The sequence below is a fragment of the Neovison vison genome, chromosome 3 (assembly GCF_020171115.1).
Source record: "Neovison vison isolate M4711 chromosome 3, ASM_NN_V1, whole genome shotgun sequence".
NCBI lineage: Eukaryota > Metazoa > Chordata > Mammalia > Carnivora > Mustelidae > Neogale > Neogale vison.
This window is the reverse complement of record NC_058093.1, coordinates 34,901,390-34,928,265: the sequence shown is the minus strand read 5'-3', so window position 1 is coordinate 34,928,265 and position 26,876 is coordinate 34,901,390. Positions and strand designations below refer to the sequence as shown.

General features: G+C 39.4%; 1 protein-coding gene across 3 annotated transcripts in view; it reads right to left on the bottom strand.

Moving 5' to 3' along the window:
• The window catches only part of NYAP2 (neuronal tyrosine-phosphorylated phosphoinositide-3-kinase adaptor 2), a 257,207-nt gene that overhangs the window by 94,742 nt on the left and 135,589 nt on the right, over positions 1 to 26,876 (bottom strand). For all 3 annotated transcript variants that reach the window (XM_044241717.1, XM_044241718.1, XM_044241719.1), the window contains one exon: positions 9,586 to 10,689. In XM_044241717.1, coding sequence (XP_044097652.1) covers positions 9,586 to 10,689 — 1,104 coding nt within the window. The remainder of the gene's footprint in view (positions 1 to 9,585; positions 10,690 to 26,876) is intronic.

Genomic DNA, 26,876 nt, shown 5'->3' with positions numbered 1-26,876 from the left:
GCATCAAACACCAGAGCCAGAAGTGACTCCCAGTTTAGCACCTAATATTTTCATTTGAAATGTGAGAAAAGTAATGGACTTATCCAAAGTCTTGAAGCTTTTTAATGGTTGAACTATGATGGAAACAATGTCTTGTGACATCTAGCTCCTGCCCTAACCCTCTAGATCATATTCAGTTAGGAAGCAGGACAAACATCAGAGAGTGAGATGTGGCTGGTAGGAATGCCTTTACTTATACCTAATATTTAATTACTTCTAGATGTTAAAGTGTTGAAAACATAGGATATTAAATACAAATCAGAAATTGGATTTTCTGTTTGAGGTAATTCAATAGGAGAGAAAGAAATCAGTCCTAGTACATTAAATACAAGAGGGAATCTTGGATTTTTAAAAAATTGACTAGGGTAGCTTTATTTCTGAATTGAAATGTTTCTGCATTTTATAAATCTAAAGCAGGGAGGGCTCTTCTTAATGCAGAATATTGCTGATTAAATTGCCGACAAGAAATTGCACTTAAAGATTCAGCAGCTGGAGAATATAAACACAGGGGATAAACACGTCTGCCTGCATCAATCAGAGGCGGTTGCAGTCTACCCCCAGAAAGGTGAGCAATTATTTATGAAATTATGTCTTCTTCAGTGATTCTGTGTTGCAATCCAAAAAGAAACTGAATGAGGGAAACAGACAATGTCATGGTCCCAATTAACCAAGGAGTCACACGCATTTTCAAAATCAACGGATTTTACTCATCATCTTGAAATGAAATTTCTTTAGCTTTAAAAAAATAGTAATAATTAAGTAGGTCAGCATATTCTTGAAGAACTGCGTTTTTTCATTTTAATTTTGAAGATAAATGTCTGCTTCTGTCAACTACACATTAACACAAATTTAAAGAGAAAAGAGGTGATGTTAAGCAACATTTTGCATAGGGCTCCTCTGGAGTGTTTGTTTTACTAGATCGGTTTCCACATTAATGATGCTGGGTCCCTCACTGCTTTTGAGCATTGGCTGGGGTTTTTGATCCAACGGATATGTGTTTTCTCTTGCAGTAGCTACAGGCCGTCAAGCTACTGCATAGTTACAGACAAGAAGCAAGCAGCTGAAGACAAAAGCCCTACATCCCTGGAGGTAGAATCAGTTAGTTGGTAGCTCAGTATTGAAAATCTCATGGACCAAAGAAATATGCATGTACTCTCTAAGTTAAACTTGGAGGCACTGAGGTGAGCACTCACATCCTCTCACCCAGGTCATTTAGATGATTCAAAGCCACCTGGACAGATCATATCCTTTAGGGACAGCTCAGAAGCCTGCAGTACAGAACAGTCCATCACAGAGACTAGGCTCTTCCAAAGTGAATTTTGGAGGTTACTGAAAAAGTTTTCCACCCTCTTCCTAAATTGATGACCACTGTTAGGTACTCCATCCCATTAGGTACATAGTCAGCTTTCTCTTACTAAGCAGATATTGTTGGGAGTGATAACACTACAAGTTTTTCGAGTTTTGATGACAACTGGTATATTTTAATGGCAACAGGGAGAGGTAAGAAATCGGGGAGACTGGTCAAGTGTAGATAAAGTATCATTAACAGCCAGAAACTCTAGAGGCAAATAAACTGGATTCAAGTCCTAGATTTACTCTGTATGTGACCTGGGCAAGTTGTGCCTCAGTGTCTCCCATCTTTAAAATGGCAATGCTAATATCACCTACCTCAAAGCATTGCAATGAAGATGGAATACACATATGTAAAATGACTAGAAAAGTGTCTGGCATAAAGTAAACATATCGAAGTACATGCTACCATTATGATGGAAGCATTTTTCTTTTTTAAGTTTTATTTATTTTTTTTTGACAGAGAGTGAGAGATCACAAGTATGCAGAGAGGCAGGCAGAGAGAGAGGGGGAAGCAGGGTCCCCACTAAGCAGGGAGCCTGATGAGGGGCTTGATTGGAGGACCCTGATCTCATGACCTGAGCTGAAGGCAGAGGCTTAATCCACTGAGCCACCCAGGTGCCCCTGATGGAAACATTCTTAAGGAAAATGTTGGCTGCTGCACACTTTCCCCAGGTCCTCACCCCTATCTATTTTGATGCATCCCACTCTGGGCAATGTTCTTGAAATCTGCTCCTGAAATTGTTCCTGAGACACACTTGTTGGAAGCAGAAGCATGTTCCAAGAACTTCATTACTTCATTCCCCTATCAGCACCATCAGCTCTAACGCCGGGAATCCTTGGCTCAGTCATGACAGCCAGACCTCCTCATTGCTCTCACAATGTCTGCTGTCCTTGCCCTTCTGGTGTCCCCCAAAGAAGACACCCATTCTGTCATATCGATTAGACCATGTGACCAAGTGAAGCACACCCTTGCCCTGGGTCATGACTCCATCTGGGGGCCCCACTCTGGACTGGCTAGTACTCCTCCTTAGATAGCCTAGAAATAAACTTCTGGAGTGGGGACTGCCACAGGCCCGAGTTGCAGGTTCTTTGTGGGGTCTCCTGCGAGAATGACAAAGGCCCGGCATGACTAAGATGGAGGTTCTAACTAGAAACCAGAATGGACATTCTTCACAGATACACCACTGTTAAACTCCCAAGGTCTCTGGGAGAATCCAAACAGAGCAAAATGGACTTTTTATTGATCCATCCAGATGACCTTGATTCTTTGCCAGATGCCAACTAACCAATAGCTTACTCAAGGAAAGAAAAGCAACACTCACTCATTTTAAGCTCTCCCTTCTCTCTTCTTTCTCTTACATAAATTACATTTCTGACTTTGTTAGATGAAAGCAATGTGTTAGACCTCTCTTTTTTATACAAGTAAAGGGTGTTCCCAATATTTAGTCATATATCCTTGAGTTACCGTGAGATAGCAGGGAATTTTACTGGGGATTGCATTAAAAAGCCAACATCGCAGCCTCAACCTCCAGAATTTCTCATTGAACAGGTTTATGATAAGGCCCAGGAATCTGTTTTTGACAACACCCAGGTGAACATGATATAGGTTCTTGGACCAGAAGTCTAAGCTTTCTGGGTCTTTGCCTACATACTTTGAACCACTCAAGGACATTCTCTGAAGCCCGAGCATGTCATCAAGGTATTGGTTCAAGTGCCTCATTATAACCCAGGTCCGAGTTCAATTTTCCCTCTAAACAGCTAGAAGGAGCCTTTCTAATGCAAAAACTAGCCTGAAGCCATGGTGTGGGACTCATAGTGGAGGGATGGGTACAACCAACAAACAGCAGGAAAGGGACCTGACAAGGGTCACATCTTTATTTAAGATGCTTAACAAAACCTGTAAGCTTTGGTCTTTTCAGGCCCTTTGGAATCCTCTGAGATACTCTTCCCGTCATGGGAGTGTAACTCAAGTGCCAAATACCTAGAATTCTACAAGTTCCAGATCCAGCTCCCAATGCTGGTTAGGTGTTTCCAAGTCACTGTGCATCCAGAATTTCTGGCTGACGTCCCAGGGTGAAGGCTCACCCATTCCCATGGCAAGTGAAAGACCCAGACTCGTGGATTTTCCTGTCTTCCCTCCCCTTTAACTTCTCAACATTTGCCAGAGTCCTAGCAACTCTCTTCAGCCCCTGCTTTCAGAGGAGTGAAAAGGAAGAGCCATGAAGTCCTGAATTAATCTGCTTGCTGAATTTTACAGAAAAAAGTATTTTAAATAAGTCAAACAAAATGTGTAGATTATCCAAAAATAAAATAACATTCATTTCAGGTTTCCTAGGATAACTTAGTTCTTGGGAAGTTGATATTCTTACCATCTCAGATATGAATCCAAGAACTTCATTCAAGACTTAGTAAGTGGGTTAAATAAAGTGGTCTTTGAAGTTAAGGGTCACAGAGGTCACATATTTATACTGAAGGTCACATGTTTATACTGAATGAGAGCCTGCTCAGACAAGGTTGCGTATCCATTTCTTGGCCCACAACTAATATGGTGTGATAAGATACTGGGGGCAAGAGTTGAAGGAGAATAGGAGAAGTGGGGGAGGGGAAGAGAACGTATCTGCATCAATCAAACTACCTGAAAGAAAGGTAGGAGGCAGGAAAACCACAAGAAACAGATACAAGAATACAAATAACTTTAAATGATATAACAGTAGAGGGCTACTCAGAGCTACAAACTCAAAGAGCCCCTGACAACATCCCAGTATCATAATAATTAAGCTATTAACACTATGTCACTGTTATCATAAATGGCCAGGGACAATGACAGTCACCACTGTTTGAGGGGTATCCTATTCTAGTCACCATGCTAGACATTTTTTTTTTTTTTTTTTTAAGATTTGTTCATTTGAGAGAGAAAGAAAGAGAGAGTATGTGCATGAGTGGAAGGGGCAGAGGGAGAAGGGGAGAGAATCTTAAGCAGATTCCACACTGAGTGCAAAGCCCAACATGGGGATCAGTCCCACGACCCTGGGACCATGACCTGAGCCGAAGGCAGAGGCCTCTCTGTCTACTTGTGACCACTGTCTGTCAAATAAAAAAAATCTTTAGAAAACACAAAATTTTCTTCCAAAATCATTCTTTTTTAAAAATTGAAAATTCCTTTTTAAATTAAACTAGTAAGAATAGGGGCGCCTGGGTGGCTCAGTGGGTTAAAGCCTTTGCCTTCGGCTCAGGTCATGATCTCAGGGTCCTGGGATCGAGCCCCACATCGGGCTCTCTGCTCTGCAGGGAGCCTGCTTTCTTATCTATCTCTCTCTGCCTGCCTCTCTGCCTACTTATGATCTCTGTCTGTCAAATAAATAAATAAAATAAAATAAAATAAAATAAACTAGTAAGAATAGGTTGGATCAGTTGCTTCACCATCAATACCCAATATTTTTTAGTGTCACTGTATCTCAAATGACTTACAAAAGGGGAAAGGGTGTGTGTTGGGGGGGGTTGTGGGTATGTGATGGAAGTGGCATGGAGATAGTTTTTTTTGGTTGATTTTTGTTTTTTGTTTGATTTTTGTGGTTTTGTTTGTTTGTTTGTGTTTGTTTGCATGTTTCCTTTGGGTTGTTGTTTCTGTGCGAGTGGGTGTGTTTTAAGAAAATGAATGGAAAGGCAAAGGTTACATCTTGTTTCCTAAGTTTATTTCATGAAAACAATAGGACCTATTTACATTTATAATTGTAAAAATACAGCACAACATCTAAACATCTTAAATGGTAGTATTTTTAAGAGGCTGAAAGATGAGATGTAACAGTAGGAAATGGCATCTCTATTAATGTTGAATATTAATGTGTATAATGATGCTGTTTAGCAATTCTGACTCACCACTCTTTTAATAACAATACCAGATGAGGGAGTCTACATCTTTGTTTTTCTTTGTTCCTTCTTTACACCCCTGTGTCTCTATGTCCTTCTGCGAGCTCTATGTGGACCTTTGCAGGTGCTTCATCTGCTGGCGTCCATGAGGGCTTATGTGCTGATCCCACCCTGTGTGTGCATTTCATTTGTATATCCCTTGTTGCCTTAGTCTTTGAATTAGTCCCTTTACTGTTTCATGTTTCTATTTTTTCCTTAAATTTTCTGCTAACATTTCTCCACATATTTCTTTTCTATCCTATACTCTCCCTTGGGTATATCATAGTATTTAATTATATTATTCATTGTGTCTTGTATTTTTTTATAGGAGCATATATTCATGCATTTATATTAAATATAGGCAAAACCTTTCTTTTAAAAATATTTCTTATTTGAGGAGAAAAATATTTTAAATACTATTATGGGTGAATACTCTAAATTCACCATAAACATATTTGTACTTCACTATTTCTCATGTAGACAAAAGTTTACAGCAATAAAATACAAGTGGATCACTTCTTACATGCCTTGTACACTATCTCTCTGCACAAAATTAATAAATATAAATAATAACCAATTCAAATAAAATTTCCTATTGTGAGAGAGACTATTACGTGTCCTTATCTATAGCTAAGCAACATAACAATGTCCCATCAACCAGGGAAAAAAGTACTTCTTTGTACACTTAATCTGAAGGCCATGTTTAGAAAATCATGCAGTAAAATGAAACTGGTTCATAGTCTACCACAATTGTCTTATTATATTTCTTTCCTATTGCTCAATCTCTGTCAGCTGTTGTAAGATTTTAAGATGTGAAATCAAGTTAAATGTATCTTTTTAGATTATTAAAGTAAGAGTTGAAGGCATATATATATTTATTTATTTATTTTTAAAGATTTTATTTATTTATTTGACAGAGAGAGAGATCACAAGTAGGCAGAGAGGCAGACAGAGACAGAGAGGTGAAGCAGGCTCCCTGCTGAGCAGAGAGCCCAATGCAGGGTTTGATCCCAGGACCCTCAGATCATGACCTGAGCCGAAGGCAGAGGCTTAACCCAATGAGCCACCCAGGCACCCCGAAGGCATATATATAATTTGACATTGATTTTAAAATTAAAACAGAAATATTACATTGGCTTTGAGTTGAATATTAGAAAATTATCAAAATTGGCACTTCCAGTAAAGCCAGGGGGTATGGAGAATAGAAATACCAGCCTTAATTTTATTTCTGAAATGAAGAAGAAGAAGAAGAAGAAGAAGAAGAAGAAGAAGAAGAAGAAGAAAAAGAAAAGAAAAGAAAAGAAAAGAAAGGGAAGGGAAGGGAAGGGAAGGAAAGGAAAGGAAAAGAAAAAAGAAAAGGACAGAAAAAAAGATATTTGAGATTCAGGAGTCATGAATGCTATATTACTTCATCGTACTTATTCTGTCCCTATGATGTTAGCAGTGTCTATAAATCTTATCTGGCAAGAATAGAGGGGAGAGTTGCATCACTGAGTGTACTGTACCAGTGATTATAAGATAACTTCCAATTACTAACATTGTTGAATCTACTTTCTGAATTACAGAAAGAATCTAAGAGCCTTTATGATTTTTTTTTAAGATTTTATTTAATTATTTGACAGAGAGAGCAAGGGAGAGCATGAGCAGGGGGGAGCCGGTGGGGCAAAAGGAAAGAGAGAAGCAGATTCCCCACTGAACAGGGAGCCTGATGCAGGGCTTGATCCCAGGATCCTGAGATCATAACCTGAGCTGAACGCAGATGCTTAACTGAATGAGCCACCCAGGCATCCCACCACTATGATTCTTTTTAGCATTTTCTTCTGGAGTCAAAAGTAAATAACACTAAATTATTCTTTACACTATCTGCATTTTTCTTCCTTTCCCTTTATATGAAGTAAAATATTGAAGTTAATGTAACTCAAGACATGCCCTTTCTCTGAAGAGTTGATACATAGTTAAGAGCACACAGGAAGGAACTTAATCCTCAGATCTCTAAAAGCTATAAAGAGCCTGGATCACTTTTCCATGTATAAGCTTTGTTTTAGAAGCACACAAAGCTCATTTTGGACTCGAATGGAGAAGTCTGTGACATATAGCACATAGACAAATTCTAACAGATGGATTTTTCTTGAAATAACTTCATTAGTTAATCATTTCTTTTACATATACTTTTTCTAGCTAATTGGTATAGCTGCCAGCTGGAGCTGTTAAGGATCCTCCAAAGAAACTGGTAGGTAGGGAGAAAATCCAATAATTTCACCAAATCTTGCATCGAACACCCATTAATTTCACACTAACCATTACATATTTTGAAAGAAAATCTTACCCTTTCATTTTTGTTTCTCCAATTTGCTCCAAACACCTTAAATGATCTGCACTTAAACCAAATCAATCATCTAGAAGAAACCTGAGTCTTTAATAATAGTCAGGGTTTACTGAACTTGCCAGGATGGACATTGTGGACCAGATAATTTTATTTGTTTGTTTGTTTGTTTGTGGGTTTTTTTGGCTTTTGGTTTTTGGTTTCTGGGTGTTTTGTTTTGTTTTTTGTTTTTTGGTCAGGGAGATTAAGAGAGCACAGGCAGGGAAAGCAGCAGGCAGAGGGAGAAGCAGGCTCCTTGCTGAGCAAGGACCCCCACGAGGGGCTCAATCCCATGACCCGGGACCATGACCTGAGCCAAAGGTAGACACTTAACAGAATGAACCACCCAAGCGTCCCTTTTTGTCAGTTTTTAAGGAGTACTTCCGGCTTGTACACAGTTGATGTCAATAGTAACTCCAGTTGTGATAACTAACAATGTGTCTAGACATTGCCAGAATTCCCTAGGGGCCAAAATGCCCTGGCCGAGAACCACTATTTTAGAAGCATATTGTTCTTAAGTTTTATTTCAAGTCAAAAAATAGTTTAATGTATGCACATACACAGGTACTTAACTTTAGACATGTCTAATAGATTAGAATTTTTTGCCTTTCAGTCAGGTAAAGGAAATGTTTCAGTGGGGAATTTTTAAGCAGTAATACTTCCATAAATCTCTGTGGAAAAACAAGCAAAAAAGCAGGATATGTGGCTTCTAACATGAATGAATACTAATTATCTAAGAAGCACCATCACCACTGGGTGCCTGGTTGGCTCCGTTGGTTGAGCATCTGACTTGGTTTTGGCTCAGGTCATGATCAGGGTTCAGAAACTGAACCCCTCCTGGGCTCCAGGGTCTGTGGGGAGTCTGCTTGAATGATTCTATCCCTCTTCCCCTCCCCCCACTTTTCTCTCTCTATCAAATATATAAATAAATCTTAAGAAAAAAAGTGCCATCACCATCTTCATCATCAGAAATATTGATTTTTTTTCTCCCTTTAAGGAAGGAACTCAGTGTGATTGGGTAAGTGGATAAGTAAAATCCTGCGTTGGGATAATATGAGATGAAAAATGGTTAATTACCAGTTTAGGTGCCTAAGGCATTTTTAAGTAAGGGAAAGCAGTGCGTTTTAATACAATGGACACTGAGAAAACAAGGTTCTGTTTGACTTGACTGTATGTGTATGGAATGATTTGGGGTTCACAAGATGGTTTAGTCATTCAGATAGAGACATTTCCTGCTCTTTGAAGTTCAATGGTAAATATAACCTGTACCGCCTATTTATCACTTACTGATTTTTACTGATTTTTCTGTAATTTATGTATGAGTGGACCTAGGAAGAATACCATGGGAATAAGATGCTAATTACCAAAGGTGTTAAAAGAGAAGCAAGGAGGCTTTTCTAGTTTAGGGTAAATATAAGAACATAATAACCCCACAAAGAATGCAGGGAGAATCATTCACCATGTTAAAAAAAAAAAATACTAAATTCTATCCAAATTTCTGTTTTTCCAGCAAAAGCTTTGTAATAGAGATTTCCTCAAGCAGATTTTTAATATAAAATAAAGATGAATATTAACATTTATCATTATGTTTAAATAGATACTTGGTTTCAAAAATCAAGTTATTTACCTAAAAATTCCATAGTGATGTGTTTACTCTGATAGACTTTCCAGAGCCCCGTAACAATTCAGATTCTACACTTTAGTGTTTAGTCATTCTTCCTCTCAATAGCATGTGTTACACTAGGCCAATTGTCACTTTGAGTTCTTTCAGAATCTATCCTTCAGCATGGCCACGCAAAATAACCCACTTTGATATTTCAACTCAAAGAACTGAAGGCCCTGCACTCCACGCTTCATCTGCACACCCCTGGCTTCACTTTATTTTTAAGTCGGAAACCTGGCTCCCATAGACTCTGTACACTTACTCTCTGCGGGGTCTTTAGAACGGCGGCCGCTGGACGATTTCCTCAGCAGGCTTCGTCCAGAGGTAAAGAGGCTGGTTAGTTCCTCCAAGGGACTTGTAGGGGTCCTGGACCGGGAGGCGCCCGGAGCTGGGCCGTAGGTGTTCACCGAGGCATTGACCATCTTGGCCCCATCCTGCGACACCGGCCTGCCGGTCGAATGAGGCACTGATGGAGAGCTCCTGGAGAGGCTGCCCGAATGCACGGCGTCGTAGGGCGGGGGTCGCTTGAGGCTGAGCGGGGTCAGGGACCTCCCCATGCTGACCGGCGACGGGGAGGCCGAGTGGCTCTTCGGGTAGCCGTGGGGGGACTGGGTGCGGTACAGGGTGGATGGCGGGGGCGGGGACGAGGACAGCGTGGAGGCGGCAGCAGTGGCAGGGCCCGGACCCAGGGCTGCAGCCTGATCTTTGTCCAGCTTAGGGTGGCCAGAGGTGTGAGAGGGCAGTGAGGACGGAGATGCCCCGGCCTGCTGCTTCATGTAAGACACGTTTTCCAACACCGGCAGTTTGGTGACCTCCAGCGGGGTAAGCGGAGACTCATCGGAATTAGGGGAGCACTGCACGGGAGCGGGAGGGAACACCAGCAGCGGGGGTCGGTGAGAAAGCAGGTTGGGGAAGGGCGGGGGGATGTCACAAAGCAAACCCTTTGGAGTACATGGCACTGAGGACTTGGCGAAGTCCGAGTCAGGCACCGTGGGAGTAGCACACTGCGAAGAGCAACTGTGATGGTCAAGGTCACATTTCGAATCTTGGCCCAAGTCGTCAAAGATGGGGTATTTCATCTCTTCGTAGACGGCCTCGCTCTGGTCATCATCCTCCTTTCTGAAGTCTCTGAGAATGTTGCCCACCATCTCGATGTACACGGGCTCCTCCTCCTCAGGGTCCCCCGACGGGCTGCTGACCTGGGACAGAGAGGGGTCCCGCGGGAGCGACGTCCTCCGAGGCGCGTGCTTCTTGATGTACGTTTCATCGAAAGATGTACTCAGCTGAGTATTCGGGTTCCGTTTGGGTTTGGGAGGAGGGATCTTCTTCGAATATTCATCACTGTGGGGTCTGGGTTTGGCTGACACTACAAAAAGAAAAAAGAAGAACAGAAAAGTAAAATAGATGAGTACAATAGGAAAGCCTTCAAACAGGACTTGCACTTGGGTTTACTGCTTTGGACTTAGGGTGGAGGCTTGTGGGCGGTGGTAATCTGCTTCGCTTCTAGTTTGAGGCTAAGATTAAAAATCAAACAAGTCAAACACTTTCCATATGCAGGAAAACCTGGTGACAGAACAATGGTAGTATTTATCTTCAAGCTAATATTACTAATCTGACACTGAAAAATGCATTAACTGGGGCTATTCGTCCCTCTGCCTTAGAATTTCTAAATAGAAGCCTTAAGATGAAACATGTTCCATAAAAACAACCATAAAATTCCTAAAGATTAACCTCCAAGAATTATGTGAGCAAAGGGGGGAGGGGAATCAAGTTTCTCTTAGCACAAATGGTTACAAAAATACCATGGGATTTGAACCCTTTTAATGATGTGGCTATTGCACATGATCACATCTTGCTTTCATTTAGGATAAAAATGTCCCAGCCTGCTAGGCTTAATCTCTGCCTTGGTTCAGATAAATAGCTTCTATACCGATGGGTCTGATACTTGAGGGGAAATTGATGTGAAAATCTTATGAGGCTAGACAAGTTAATCTCTAAATCTCCAGGTACTGTTGATTATGGTGTATTTGTCTGGTTTTGTTCATGAGATCTCTTATGATATTCCAAATGCTATCTTGGAATGAATTTATTAGGTATGTGGCACTGACACGACAGAACACCCTCAAGCGTCTTACAAAAATAAATAAATAAATAAATAAATAAATAATCCAGAGAATGTTGTATAAGCTTCAAGAATATCTTTTGGAAACTCGCAACAGGTCTACGTACCAGTGCACTCAACAGCTTGCTGGAAGGAAACACCCCTAGTAATGAAACATAAACTCTGACACCGTACAGTAGGGTAGAACGGGCTGGCAACATGTCTGTAACTGAAATCAATTATTTAGCATGCAGGGAAGGTACTGACATCTTGTTATTATCTCATTATCTCATTGTGTTGATATATGATTACAACGATTATCATTATTATGCAGTGTGGCAGAACACAGTTACTTGTGGTAAACGGTAGCGTATGATATAAGGTGACAGTATAGCTTATTGGTATAAAACTATAGAGAAAATAACAGGCTTCTCTATAATTTGCAGCCTGAAGGGAAGGTGGGATCTCAAGACACAAATCAGAAAACACCTGAAGTCATTTTTGTTTTGTTTAAATAGCATCCTATGACCCATGAGCTTTTCTAAAACTTACTAAAGGAAAAGCAAGTGCTTAGAGATTAGTCAGTCTGCTGCTCTATACATCAATCATGACTTCACAGAAAGGAGACCCATCAAATATTCTAGAGAAGGGGCTATGTCACTCACTTTTCTAGGTCATTCCTGCTTTCAAATATTCTGTCCTATTGTGCCCATGTTGATGTTTTTACTCAACTATAATCAAATATTTTTTTCAAGGGGAGTTTCTTAATGTGTCTAGACTTTTCCTTTAATTCATTTCAAGAAAAAACTAGATGTTGCTTTCCAGGGGGTTATAGCAGTGGAGTCTTTGAGTTCCAAAAATGAAAAGCCTAGAGACATAACGGGACAAAAATTACCTAGACAATTCTTTAGGAGAGATGCAAAGTGACCAATAACTTCTCTCTGTATCTTACTGGTCTTAAATTTTACTGGTTTTAAAGTCTACTGTGTATGTTAATTTTCATGAATTAAATAACTCATCAGATTATATGCAAAAATCTGAGCCTAATGTATAAAGTAAAATTACACATCACTAAATGAAGTTGACCTAGTCCCCCCAGGGTACATTGAGTTGGGACCTAGAAGAACAAAAGACTATTCTTCTAAAGCTTGTTTCTTGCCATCTTCCACCTTAGGGTCTCATTCTAGGCTAAGTAACTCACCTGCTGGGAAAATGTTTGCCACTGATTACTGGGTTCTAGAGATTGAATGGTGTGGAGTTAGGGAAAATCCTTAGAAGAGAGAAGTCTGAATAATGAGGTGCGTCTGTGAATGGAGGGTTAACCTAATGCTAGGAATTAGTGTGTACATGAGATGATGGCTTTATTATATGGGAGTGGTCATACTAGGATAAGATTAGCATTTTTATCCTTTCTAAATTATGGTGCACTTCTATTTTCTTTGACCCTTCACTGAAGTCCAATGTCCCCACCTAGACTTGGGTAGTTGTATGGAAAGAAATGACAAGACAGGCAGAATTCATGCATCTGAGCCCATGCCTAGGTATGGGCACTATGCTGAATGAAGACCATTACCCAGAATTCCAGGAGAGTGAGGGGTCAGTGGTAGAGCTGGTTGTGACATGATACCAGTGTCCCTCTTCCCACATACATTAGAAGGTGCTTTTTGGAATGGACAAGACCAGTGCTTGGGTTGCACTCAAAATGTGAACAAATGACACTCATTCTCTTTGCCAAAAGGAACAAAAATAATAAAAATAAAGGTACTTCACACCTATGAAATGTTTGAAGAAAGAAAAGTTCTATTCTAGACCATAATACAGAATTAAGTAGAGCAAATATTTATAAGGAAGGAATATAGATAATCCATTTGTACTGTCAAGACAACTTCAATGCCAAACCAAGCACAGATAGTGTCTGACAAGGGGAAGAAAATATAATATGTGACTTTCATGGCAACCCTTACATAATAGAAATTCACCATCGCCCTGGACTGAACTGCATTTCTCCCACATTGATATGTTAAAGCACTAACCAACAATGTGATGGTATTTGGAGATGGAGCCTTTGGGAGATAATTAGGTTTGGATGAGGTCATGAGGATTGGGTCCTCATAGTGGGTGGGATTAGGACCATCATGTGCTGATCCAGTGAGAAGGCAGACATCTACAAGCCAGGAAGAGAGTTCTCACCAGAAACCAACTATGCAGAAACCAACGATGCTAACACTTTGATCTTGGACTTACAGCCTCAAGGACTGAGAAGAAATAAATGTCTGTTGTTTGAGCCACCTGATCTATGATATTTTGTTATGGTAGTCCAAACTGACTTAGAAAACAGTGTATTTATTGAGCCCTGCATAAAGACACTATATAGCTGAATGATAAGCACCTACTTTAATTCCATCCTCTGGCATTCAAATACTTGAAATAGCTTTGCTATTTTAAAAATTACTACAGCTCTTTCCCAGTCTTTTCAATTTAAGTTTCACCTGCCCCTGCCCTATATCTCCGTATCCCTTGGAACCATGTCACAAAGAGCAAGGACATCTAAATATAGAAATGCTCCTCCCAGGTACCCACCCAGAGACACCTGTCCACCCAATAGCCTCTAATTCTGGTTGTTCTTGGTCTGACTCTCCAATCTCTGATTTGTGTTTTTTTATTCTGACCCATTTTCTGGATGCTTTTTGTTGTTGTTGTTGTCCTTGTTTGCTTTGGCATGCTGGCTCCCTCTTCCACTTTGTTCTGCTGTTCCCCCCCCCCCCGCCCCCGGCTGAAGCAGTTCCCCAGCCAGCCTTGCCCAAGGCCTGCTTCATCCTCTGGGCAAGCTTACCCACTCTCCCTTTCCCCATGTGATGAAAGGAACCCAGTGCAGGCAGATTCATATAATAAAAGCACATTTTGTTTCCTGGTCCTCTTCCTTTGTATTGATCCAAATTTGAAATGAGAGCATTGAGGATTATTTAGATACTAAAGAGTTAAGTAAATTATAGATGATTGGGATGAATAAACAGATTCATTCCTTCATATCAGGAGACTTTTTTTCCAGAAAATATCTGCTTCCCACTCTTGGGTAAATAATTCATCGAGCAATAAAAATTTGTTTCAACTGTCATGTATGCTTTTTTTTTTAAAGCTTATCCATATAAGGCAGTGCCTGAAATTTTAAACAACATTGTCACATAATTTATTCTACTCTTACCTCACTCTAGGGAATTAAAAATTAAAGAAAAAAGTCATGTTTAAACAGTCATTTCTTTAGAGAATACTTAAAAACAGTCTTGATCTATATATAGAGAGTCTGAAATACTGCTAATAAAAGACAAAGAAAATTGCTTGCAAATTTCAATATTAAACCAAATTCAACTATAATAAAAAAGGTGATTTTTTATTGCTCCTGAATGAATTTTAAGTTATTTCTAATAAGCTCAAAGATAGAAGCAATAATTCCTGTTCAGCTCCAGAACACAAATTTTAATGCTTAAAATAGTATAATGACAGTAGCATTGAATAAGCAGAAAGTGACATTTTTGAAATGAAATATCTGAGCACAAAGGTTATGCATGGCTTTCAGTCATGCCCAGATGATCTTTCACAGTTAATTTTGGAAATTCACCATGTCCTTTGTCAACCTATCCTTCTGAAATAATTTTTCCTTATTAAAAAAAGTATAGCGTAAAACCATGCTTTAGTATTTTGTGGATATTCTTGACCCAATAAATTCCTCATCAACTACTTAAAAAATGAAATTTCATTATTTCAATTCAATCTTTTATACCTTTTAAGACAAAATAAAACAATAGGGGGAGAAAAGTTTTGCAATTTATTATTTTGTATATGTCACAGAGTGCCATTTTAAAAGGTCTCCTCAGAAATGAAAATTTAAGAAATATAAATATAAGGCCTTATCAGCCCATGCTATAATGTTGGCACTATAACTCTGAAGCTCTGTAGTTATAGAGATCTGTTAAACAGGTAATTCAACTGGGAAACAAGAGTCCAGTGAAGAGAAGTAATGTCCATACTGTGTGATCCTAAAACTGGCTGATTCTAAAAGGTGAGAGACACATTTCCCACTTTTGGCAGAACTGTGCTTACAACAACTCTCTTTCACAACTCACAATTCCAAGAGTTTGAGGGATATTTTTATTTTCACAGTCACAAGCTTTGCAATTCCAGCCACAAAATTGCTTTCTGTTGATTTTATTTTATTTTTTAAATTAAGGTGTCTGTTAAGGGATCGGGTTGCAAATGCCTTTGGTCTCTTTAATAGTAGGACCAAAGAAAAGTATGATTATGTGTAAAAAGGATCAGATTTGGAGTTGTAGGACCTGTGTTATTGTTCTGGAAGACAGACAACTCAGATCAAAGTTTGGATGGAAACAAAGGATATAAGATATGGAACTGGCTCAGCAGCATGCTTTTAAAGTTGAATGGGACTTTGAGTCTTGGCTTAAGCTAGAAGACATGATTCCAATCATTTCTTTGCTTCGGGTAAGCTGCACAACTTTGGGCAAATTACTTTGACTACATTATTGTTTATATCCACTTTCATCGTAGATAATAAGGGATTTTAATTTTTGTTTTTTTTTTAATTACTCATCTCAACAACTAATTATAAAATAAAATTGGAATTTGCAACCAATATTTTGAAAGAAATGAATTAAAACAGATGAGAAAATATGAGTACATTTCATGTGATAAGAATAGAGGTTATTTCTTGAAGGAATATTTACTTGTAAGTATACAGAGATTTCCTAAGACTGACATATATTTTATAGGTTATGATGAGGGATGCTGGAACAGTCCTAAAGCAGGCAATCTCTGGTTGTTTATCTTCAGGAAGGGCTCCATCAATTCTTTCTCTTCCAGTATGTGCAGACTTTTCCAGCCTTTGAAAGGTAGAGCATGTCTTCTCTTCTTGAATATGGCAGCTTTCACTTTCTCCCAAAGGAAGCTGGGCACCATGAAAGAATTCTACTCTGAGATGACGGTACAGGGAGGAAACCCAAGCCATCCAAAGGGAAAAGAACCAAGAAAATCAATCAGTAATAAAATGAAACCCTGGCCATGTGACTCCAGTCAAGCTGTTCTGGTGACCCCTTTAGCTACTTAAACCACCTCGGGTAAGACAGCAGACCCTTTGGATCAGCCATCCCCACTGTACCCTACTAAATTCTTGACCCACAGGATTATGAGCAACTACGACTCAGGGATATTTTGCCATGCATGTGTATATACCTAAAACTGGTACCAGAGGTACGGTGCTGCCTTACCAAAGATCTAAAGCTTGCGCATTGGCCCTGAGGTGGTGGCAAAAGCCTGAAGGACAGTGAGGAGATCATGGGGAGCCTGAAAAGTCAGTGAGCTAATTGCTATTGGAGGCCATAAAAAAGGAGAGCTATGTTATAGATTGGTGGCAAGTTGACAAGACCATTTCCTGTGGTAATGTAGACAATATAAAATGTACCTAATGAATTTGTGGACCTGACTAAGCAGAGTTCTGGAAGGATGTGGACGTGTCAGCTGACTTGTTTAGCCTTGTACAGTAGAGGGCTGCATGAGAAGGAAAGACACTATGGAAGAAAGTGTTCTATTCTCAGGCAAAGGTGAAAGGAAACCGTTCCACACAGGACCTGCCATGAAGCCTTCTTTGATCAACAAAATTTTTCAGGGTTAGAAATGGTCCTGGGGGTGAAGTTCAATCCAGAGCTCTGCCAGAAGATGGTGGCCAGTCTATGTCAGATTTTGTAGCCCAGATAAATTGCACTTTTAGCTTGAAGACCTTTGCATACGAGGAAATGCACTCTAAGAGCCTCATGACACACAGACGTGATTTGAATGATGAAATCTGAGATTTCAGGCTGATGTTATAACACAAGAAAACATTTGGGGAAGAGGGTGAGAGTGTTTTGCCTACTTGGAATATTACGGCTGAAAGACAAATTGTGGTAGACAGTTTTCAAAGACAGCTGTCTTCAATCCCTTCCCACCTTGTGTGCTTTCTACCTATCAATAGTTAAGTGTCTCTCTACCTCTCCTCAAATCAGGGCAGAGGGCCAGCCTTGTGATTTATTTTGACAATAAGACTGTGACAGAAGTCATAATCTGAATCTTGGACTTGAGAGAACTGACAGCTTTCACTTCTTCTATCTTAAAAGCCAACTGCCATATAAGAACTCTTAGACCAGCACGCTATGAAGAAATTCAACCTTGTGATATAAAGAGGCCATGCAGAGAAGTTAGTTCAGACATGTGAGTGAAACCTCATGGACCTTCCAACCCTCCAACCAATCCCAACTGCCAGCTGAATGCAGCCCAATGAGAGACCCCAACCAATGTCATACAGGGCAGAAGAGTCACTCATACAAGCCAAGTCAACTCACGGAATAAGAAGAAGTAATACCCTGTTGCTGTTCTAAATCACAACATTCTGGGTTGGTTTATTGCACAGCAATAGATAACTGAAAGAAATACAAAAATTAATTTCCTGTTTGTATAGATATCTCATAGAAAATGCTATTGTTATTTTCATAGAACTAGGGTACAGTATGCACCCTGAGGAAGCAGAAACCATCTTTTCAGAATAGAAAAATTCAGGAAGTAAGATTGTATTCTGAGTATTATAAAATCCCTGCAGGAGGATTCAAAGAAGCTATATAAAAAGAGATTACACATTTTCTGGTTAAAAAGACTGGATTGAAGTCAGAGTGAAGGCATTAATATATCAAAGAAAGGGCAACCAGAGGGGATCTTGCCAGCCACAGAGAATATCAGACCAGGAGACTCATAGAGTAAAACATGGTGGAATCCCACAACAATGTTATAGGTATTGGTTCCTCCATTACATCTCTGTTGTGGGTATGGACCTGGCAGGCTTGTAGATCCTGAAGCCCCTATATATGATTCTCATGAGTTCTTCTTTTTCTAACTTCAGATTCATCAAGAAACTTCTTAATATCATTTTGTGTTCCAAAATATTATGTGTATGTTTCTCATTAAAAACAAGCAAGATGGCACTCTGGTTTCATACACTGCTATGGTCTGAACACTTGCATCTCCTCCCCACCCCCCAAATCCAAGTGTTGGAATATTAACACCCAGTGTTATAGAGTTAGAAGATGGGGTCTTGGGGGGTAATTAGTTCATAAGTGTGGAGCCTTTGTCAGTGGGATTGATTTTCTTATGAAAGAGATCCCACAGAACTCCCTAGTCATATCCACTATATATGAACACCTGGAACCCAACTAGAATGTGACCATGCTGGTCCCCTGATCTTGGACTTCCAGTCTCCAAAGCTGTGAAAAATACATTTGTATTGTTTATAAGATACTTAGTCTGTGGTATTTTATACTGCAGCTCAAACAACTGAGACACACCCATGTATCCCTTGAGTTTGGTTATTATGACATCTTGATTATTCTAGGAATCTGATGATGGAGTTTCTGACTTATAGTTTGAAGGCCAGTTCTTTACCAGGGCAAGATCACCTCAGCAACACCATTTCATGGGAATCTGTCCAGACAGGTAGTCAGCATTTCCAAGGAGCCATAACTCTCTGTTCACAATGTTCAACCCAATTGCCTAGTTTGATATTTCCACACCTGTGGCAATACCTTTTTTCCTCAATCATTTTTCTCCTGCTCCAGGCATGGGATACACTTCCATCTGTAAAGAACAGATATGGTGCATGGCTATAGGCACTCGCTTGGCAGACTACCACAGCCTTTAAGATTCCACCTGACACTCCGTACTTTACACAAGTCTAGACAAAATAAAGAAAAGAACTGGAGGCAATGTATCCATCTGGGAGAGGGACTATTCTGCAGGGATTATCCCAGTTGGACAGCATACTTAATGACTAGGTTTCATAAGTGACAAAAATTTTCACATGACCAAATAGTAGTCACCCTCCTGAACCTTTCTTTCAGTCTATCTGTGCCCTTCTTTGTAAAATCCAAGTTTATATAACCGACATTAAAGTCGGTTTAATGTTAACCTTCCACCCCCGATATACTAATTACTCTACTCAGATCTAGAGATCTGATTGGGTTCATCATTCTCTGCCTTCCCTCAGGTGATGTCTGATCACCCCAGCCTGTCTTCAGCAAGAATCTTATTAGGTCAGTTCAGCCAGTAACCCCCCTTACCCCTGATGTTTCCTCTTGTGATTTTCCACCCACCAACGCCCACCCTGCTCTTTGGCTATAAACTCCCACTTGCCCAGAGTATGTTGGATGGAAGTGAACTTCTGAGATTGAGGTCTCTTTTCCCTTACTGTTATAATCCTAAATAAAATTTGTTTTTGCCACTTTAACTAGGATTCAGCTCTGGTCTTTTTTGGACACCCCTAAACTATACTTGTCTGGCTTCTTCATGGCATTCAGATCTCAGCATAAAGTCCCTTCTTCAGAGAAGTCTTCCATAACCACTCAATCAACACAACCACATTGGATATTTCTCTTGTTTATTTCTCAATTGGTTTATGTAAGTTTCTAGGTGATTGTGTATATATTTTCCTCTTTCCCACTTGAGTGTAATCTCCAGGAGAACAGCGGTTCCCCATCTGTCTTGATCTTTGCTAAATCGTCTGTGTAAAGTGAGTAGAACATCAGAGGTTCTTGGTAGATATCTCATCACTCTTCAGTGAACAACAGACCTTTTTTGACATTCTTAGAATCAGCATCCAGAATTTTGGGTATTTTCCAGTGGTTCTAAAGAGCTATAAACAACTTTAAGCTTTGTCATTTCCGTAGGGATTATTTGAATTAAGAGGGAGGAATAGGATGAGGCAGGGGAAGAATAGTTAACAGGGGCAAAAGACTAAAAATTTAGAGAAGAGAAGGATCAAAGGAGGAATATTCATTACCCATGTACAGAAATTGAGACAGATTAATTTATTTCACCTGCCAAAAAATAAGAACATAAAAATTAGCTGAGGGATGAAAACAGCCTTATTTTTTCCATTGCCTTATACTAAGGAAAGGTCAGAGGGGTATGCATAAGAACAAATGGCAGACAGAATCCACAAATTAGATCTTGCAAAGTAAAAACATGTAAAGTGGGCCTCCTGGGTGACTCAGTGGTTAAGTGTCTAACTCTTGGTTTTGGCTCAGGTCATGATCTCACAGGTCTTGAGACTGAGCCCTGCTTTGGGCCTTGTGCTCACTGTGGAATCTGCTTAAGAGCCTCTGCCCCTATTTTCCCCCCAACCCTACCCTGCTCATGGCGCTCATGCTCTTTCTCTCTCTTTCTCTCTCTCTCTCTCCCTCTCTTCCTCTCTCAAATAGATAAATAAGATCTTTTAAAAAAATTAAAAAATAAACATGAAAAGTCTAATGACTTTGTAAGCACTATTCTAGACCATGACTTTTGGTTAGGGTTCTAACAATTATTTCCTGAAAAAAGAAATTTTTTTGTTGATACAAAACTTAATACAGCAATGCCATTTGAAACAATGTCACAAATGTGGGAAATAAGAAGCAAAAGTACCCCAAAACTCCTTTATAAGTCTTCCTCTGGCACATACTAGGATCTCTCTGTCGTAGTAAAGAACTATTCCTACTAAGACCACAAGTATGGTTTCACTTAAATAACAGCATACCAGACCTCCCCTAAGAACCAAATGTAATTCCCATCTTTTTTCCTTTGGTGTTCTTCACATACTCTTTGCTCAGGCCAACCAAAACATCCATCGTTGCCCACAGTTTTCAGATGTGTATGTATTCAGATGTTGCTCCGACATTTTCCTCTGCTCTTCTACTACCTTATCTAAACATAAACCTTCCCATCCTTTAAGCCCTAATTCAAGCACCACTACTTTCTCTTTCCTATTCTTTTTTCCATTTGTGCTTCAACTATTTCTTCCTTGTTACCTTCTTCATTTCCTACCTTGTACCTGGATTTTGGCTTCTCTCTTCTTAAGATTATGAGCTTTCCAAAGGCAGAAACAACTCATCTTTTAAAAACCCCAACAAACTTAACAGAGGGACTTACTTCCAATAGTAATTTGATCAATAATTACTGTAAATAACTGTACAATGGATAATAAGATACTAATGCATGATGATTGAAAACTTTCCCTAAATATTTTGAAGTCATCAGCTTTATAAGTTCATGGCTATCAGCTAGCCCTTGCAACATCTCTACCCGCAGAGAAAGGAAGTTACCAAATAAGTTAATTTCCTGAATTTTGATGGGAAAACAAATGTGACAACAAAAAAGTAGCCATGGGAAATGCACGGTGTTGAGCATCCAATAGCAGCTCAATTAATTTGGATTCAGCCCAGGAGGATATTATGTTCAGGGAAAGTAAGATGGGAGAAAAATCTGATTAACAAATGAAACATTTCCCCTGTCCCTGGGCAAGTCAAGTCTATAGAAGATAAATCCCTGCAGTTCCATGTCTACAGTCTACTGGGGATGATCTTTTGTAAATCTGTTCTGGCTGAGATACAAAGATAGAAATGTTTGTGATCTTTTTAAGTATCTGAGATCACAGAGAAAGCAACATGGAATTATAGAGCCATAAAACATTTCATTCAACTTCAGGGAAGGTGCATTGATGTGTGGTAACACCTCTAATGAAAAATTGTAGTAGTAGTAGTAGTAGTAGTAGTAGTAGTAATAATAAGTATAATAATAATAACTACCATGTAGCATATGTATTACTTGTATCAGTCAATGTGCTTCTACAAAGATGAATTTATTCAATCTCCATGACTTCTCTACGAGGTAATACTACTATAAATCCCATTTTACAGACATTGAAACTTATTCATAGACAAATTGAATTACTTGCCCAAGTGAAAGAAACTGACTTTGAATCCAGGTGATCTGACTCTAGTTGCCACATTGTCAAAAGATAATTTGCCTTTAGAGATGATGGTGCACATTTGCTTTATAAATATATAAGTAAGTGTGTTTTTAACCTTTTTAAAACAAAACAAACAACCATCAAACAAAAACATTACCAATGAGTCAGATGAGCCTGAATTCTAATTCTAACTTAGTTATTGCATAATCTTGGACAAGTTAACTATAACCTCTTTAAACCTCATTGAGCTCAACTCTTAAATGGATATAATGATGCTTATTAACAGGATGTTGTGAGGGTTTAAAAAGACGCTATGCCAGAAGTCGTTAGCAGACTGCCACAGGAAGGGCTTAAAGAGTATAAGCAATATTACTATCAATTATTATCAGTATTCATTAAAAATTTCCCTCACTACCTTAGAAGATATGTAATGAGAGCATATGATTTCACACATACTTCACACTTATTTAGCGCTGAGCAATAAAAATTAATGGTGTCAATACCAGAGAGCCAACCAGTTCTGGGAAATTGTAAAATGAATCATTGCCTAAATAAATATAGATTTTATGTTCACTGAAGTATGAGATCGATATTTCAGTTTCCTCCTACATTAGGTTTATATCCTATGTATATCCACATAATAGAAGAAAATTTACTTTGAAAGATATAATCTTTCCTTTAAAATTATGTGGGCTTTGGAATTTTTTGAACTATTACCATTTCACTGTTGGCATTCTTAGTTGCATATCAGCCTAAGCTGAAAAAAAAAAGTTAATTTACCTTGAGTAAGTTTTAATTTAATAATGCAATTAAAATAAAAATAAAAGGGAAAATGGAGGATGTAAATCACAGCATATATATGGCAGTAAAGATAATTCAAGAGATTAACACCTCTTATCCAAACACTCTGTTTTTCTGAACTGTAGGTATACCCCTTAGGTTTTGCAAAATGACATTTGGGGGGTGTTCTCCAAGCTTCTCAATTTAGGAAAAGTGTGACTAGGTTCTAAAAAAGAGAGCGAGCGAGAGAGAGAGAATATTTCCAAAATTTGAGGCGGCTCATCTCAAGGACATCCTGAAGTTTTATGCCAGATGCATGTGATAAACATGTTGACTTTGTTATATTTATGTGATTTGTTTTGGGATATTATAGATATCCCATTATCCTGTGTAGTCTACTCTTCATTCTTACAGAGTAGGGTTGGAAAGGGAAGGGATTTCCTTTTGTGTGTGTGCACAATTTTTACTTAGCCCTATGATCCTGTAAGTCTTCTGTAGTAGGTTTTTTAATATAATTTCCATTTACTTTCTCTAAATACAGGTGAAGAAAATGGTCCCCTCCACCCTGGGCGGTTTGACTCAAGCCAGAACCTCAGTAATGACAAGAAATAGACACTGATTTTTCTGGTTCTGAGTTCTTAGGGACTGCCCAAACATCTCAGATTGCAGCAGTGCCACACCGTGGGAGAACAGAAGCCTTCATTTTGGAACCCAGGGACTCAGATCAGCTTTGCTCTTTTCTTTCCCATATTATTTGGTGATTCTGTTCCATCCCAGGCATTTCAGAGATGGACCTTGGAATAGGCAAGCCAACAGTGGACATCAACAGTGAATGTCACAAAACAACAGCCTGGAGGAGACCACAGGCTGTCTTCCTTACCTTGAAGGAAGTCATAGGGCTATTTGTGAATATAGCCTTCCACTATTCAAATAGTTTCAGCAACTGCAGAGGTTATTATATGGTTTCATTTTTAGATTTAAATTAGTTTTCTTTTCTTTATAATTAAAGTCATCAGGATTACATGAATTCTGAACCTAAAATGTACGGAAAGAAAGGGACATTACAGTTTACTCAATCTGTACTATTCTCAGGTTATTCCCTGTGATTCTTACTTTACATCCAAGTCATAGCTTAAACATTTAACTCAACATCAGCTTGGACTCTTCATTGAAAAGATAAACTTCAGGACACCTAGGTGGCCCAGTTGGTTAAGCCACTGCCTTCAGCTCAGGTCATAATCCCAGGGTCCTGGGATCGAGTCCCACATTGGGCTCCTCGGTGAGGAGCCTGCTTCTCTCTCTGCCTCTGCCTGCTTGTGCACTGTCTCTTTCTCTCTGACAAATAAATAAATAAATAAATAAGATAAACTTCGATTCATAGATGTCTTGAATAATAATAATAGGAATTTGGGGAAAGACTCTAAACCTAATCTCAAAGTATATTTTCACACTCAAATTGGAGTTTCTGTGTATTCATATGCACCTGCATGTGTGTGCGTAACATGTCTATGTATATATCACATCTCTATCAACGAAAATGGTTAGTATGCTTGATCAGATCTTTTATGAGTTGTAATTATTATACTCAGTTAGCTCTGACCATGCTATGAACCCACTCCCCCATTCCTACTCAAGACCTGACAATGCCTCCTCATAATTATTAGGATAAATCAGGTCTTAACATGGCTTGCATATTTTACGCTGTCTCGCCTTACAGTGCTCATCATCTTTGTGATAACTCCCAGCAGCCAGCGACTCCCCTTCCAGATTCAGACCAAATAAGTGATTCTGCCACTAAAAGTTCTCCTGTCATGTGCTCTCTACACCCAGAATGTCCTTCCTAGAATTCTTCATTCCCTTTGTCCCCTCCTACTTAACCTTTAGATCTTGTTTTAATTTTCCCTCAGGAGTCGCTTCTCTGGAAATTCAATCTACCAATAATCTCCCCTGGAAAGCTCTTATTTTTTTGTGCCCCCATTTCTAAGTGTATGTTTATTTGCATTACTGATTGCTTAATCTCCTTCTTCCTCCTTGGGTGGGAAATTTGTGTTTGTCTTTCTCACCTCTGAAGCCTCAGCTCCAAAACCAGTGCCCGTTTTAGAATAAAATTAGAATTTTTGCAAAGTACAAATAAAAATATGTAAACTTTCATAATGTTCATTCACTCCAAACAGCCTTTACCAATTTTATCAGAAATACTTTGCAATGAAGTAGATAAGCAGGTAGACATGGTCTTGGCTTTAGACATCTTACCCGTGATCCATGTACAAAGAATTCATCATAGTATGAGAAGCAGCAAAAACTCATCACCATTAAAAGAGGAGAAAAGATGCAACCCACGTTTATCCAAGACAAGCTGGTAGTTTGGGTAGAGACAAGACAACGACTAAAGAGTGTGGTGCTCAAAATGGATAAGTAGGGAGAGCGTGGGATAGGAAGTTAATCTTAACAGGAACAGGGTCTGTCTGGAGTGCTCAGCAGGTATAAACTGTACAGGACAAGCACAGAAGGTAACTGGGAGCCGTGCTGACTCTTTCATTCCTTAGACTCTGAACGTTCTCAAGCAAATTTGTCCCTACAGTGCTTTTCAAACAGCACAAAGATCCAAACAGGGGAGACAAACTGTTCTCAGCCAATAGGAATGTTGGTGTTACCTTGGAGATAAGGATCCTTTGCAATTAAACCCATGTCCTGAAAACCTCTGACAATCACCCTCCAGTCCACAGCACTTAGACCAGAGAATAAGAGCTTTCCAATGGGCTATGCTGGGAAGCTGTCTGGAACAATAACAGAAATTCCTGACTCATAGAGATACAGAGCTATTGGACACATGTGGTCAATGCCCTTAGAATGAGCAGGAAGCCACACGTCCTGGATTTCTTGAATTTGCCTATGCATTTCTGTGTACAGATTCTGATGAGAAGAATTGTTTCCCTCATGTATCATTTGTCATACACCCACACAAAGCAATAACAGAAACTGTTCTTTCCCCCAGTGCATTTACCATTTCAGGGGAAACAAAACACATATAATTTCTAACTATTTACCAGTGGGTGAGACTCACAACTGACAAAGCATGTAGGAAAAGCACCAGTAATCCAAATTGCTGCTCCCACTCCTTCCTGCCCTGCCCTGTCTCCTGGATTTCTAGTGAGCTTTTTATAACATTCTAATCTTTCACCTAAAGTCCCGTCATATCCAGAACTTTTCAAAACACAAGAAACTGGACCTTCACTAAATTATTTCTCTTGAATCATATGTTCACTGCCATGAACTTGGTGAAAGCTGGCTCTCGACACAGAGCTAAGTTGAAGGAAACAGGTGAAAGATGTGGCCCCTAATTTTGGGACCCAATCCATTGGGGCGAGCAGATGATTGAATACTTAATTTCAAAATAACTTAATACATGCAGCAATGGAAGGATATATGCAAGCTACTAAGCGAAAAATATCTTTTTATTAAAAATAAGTTGATTTTAATATTGCAGCTATCCAGATGAATAGTCACTGTGTTCAACCTAATGGCTTCAGCCATGACAATGCTGTCACAGATAAACCCTGATGGAATTCATGTTTGCTGGTGTCCTCCCGGGAGCAGTGGTTCCATGACAGTCACCTCCTTCTGTCTCAGTATCTAGCCAGAGCTCTGGGACATAGCAGGAACCTTAAGATATATACACTGAATGGCTGATGACAATGATTCAAAGCTGAAGGAAGAGGTTGCAGAGTCCTTACAGTGCCTTGTAATGCCACGCATTAACTGTCGTTCCAACTTCTTCTCCTATCCTTCTCCTCCTCATTGAGTCTTCTCCAGCCACACTGGCCTCCTTCCCATGCCTAACTGCTGAGCATATTCC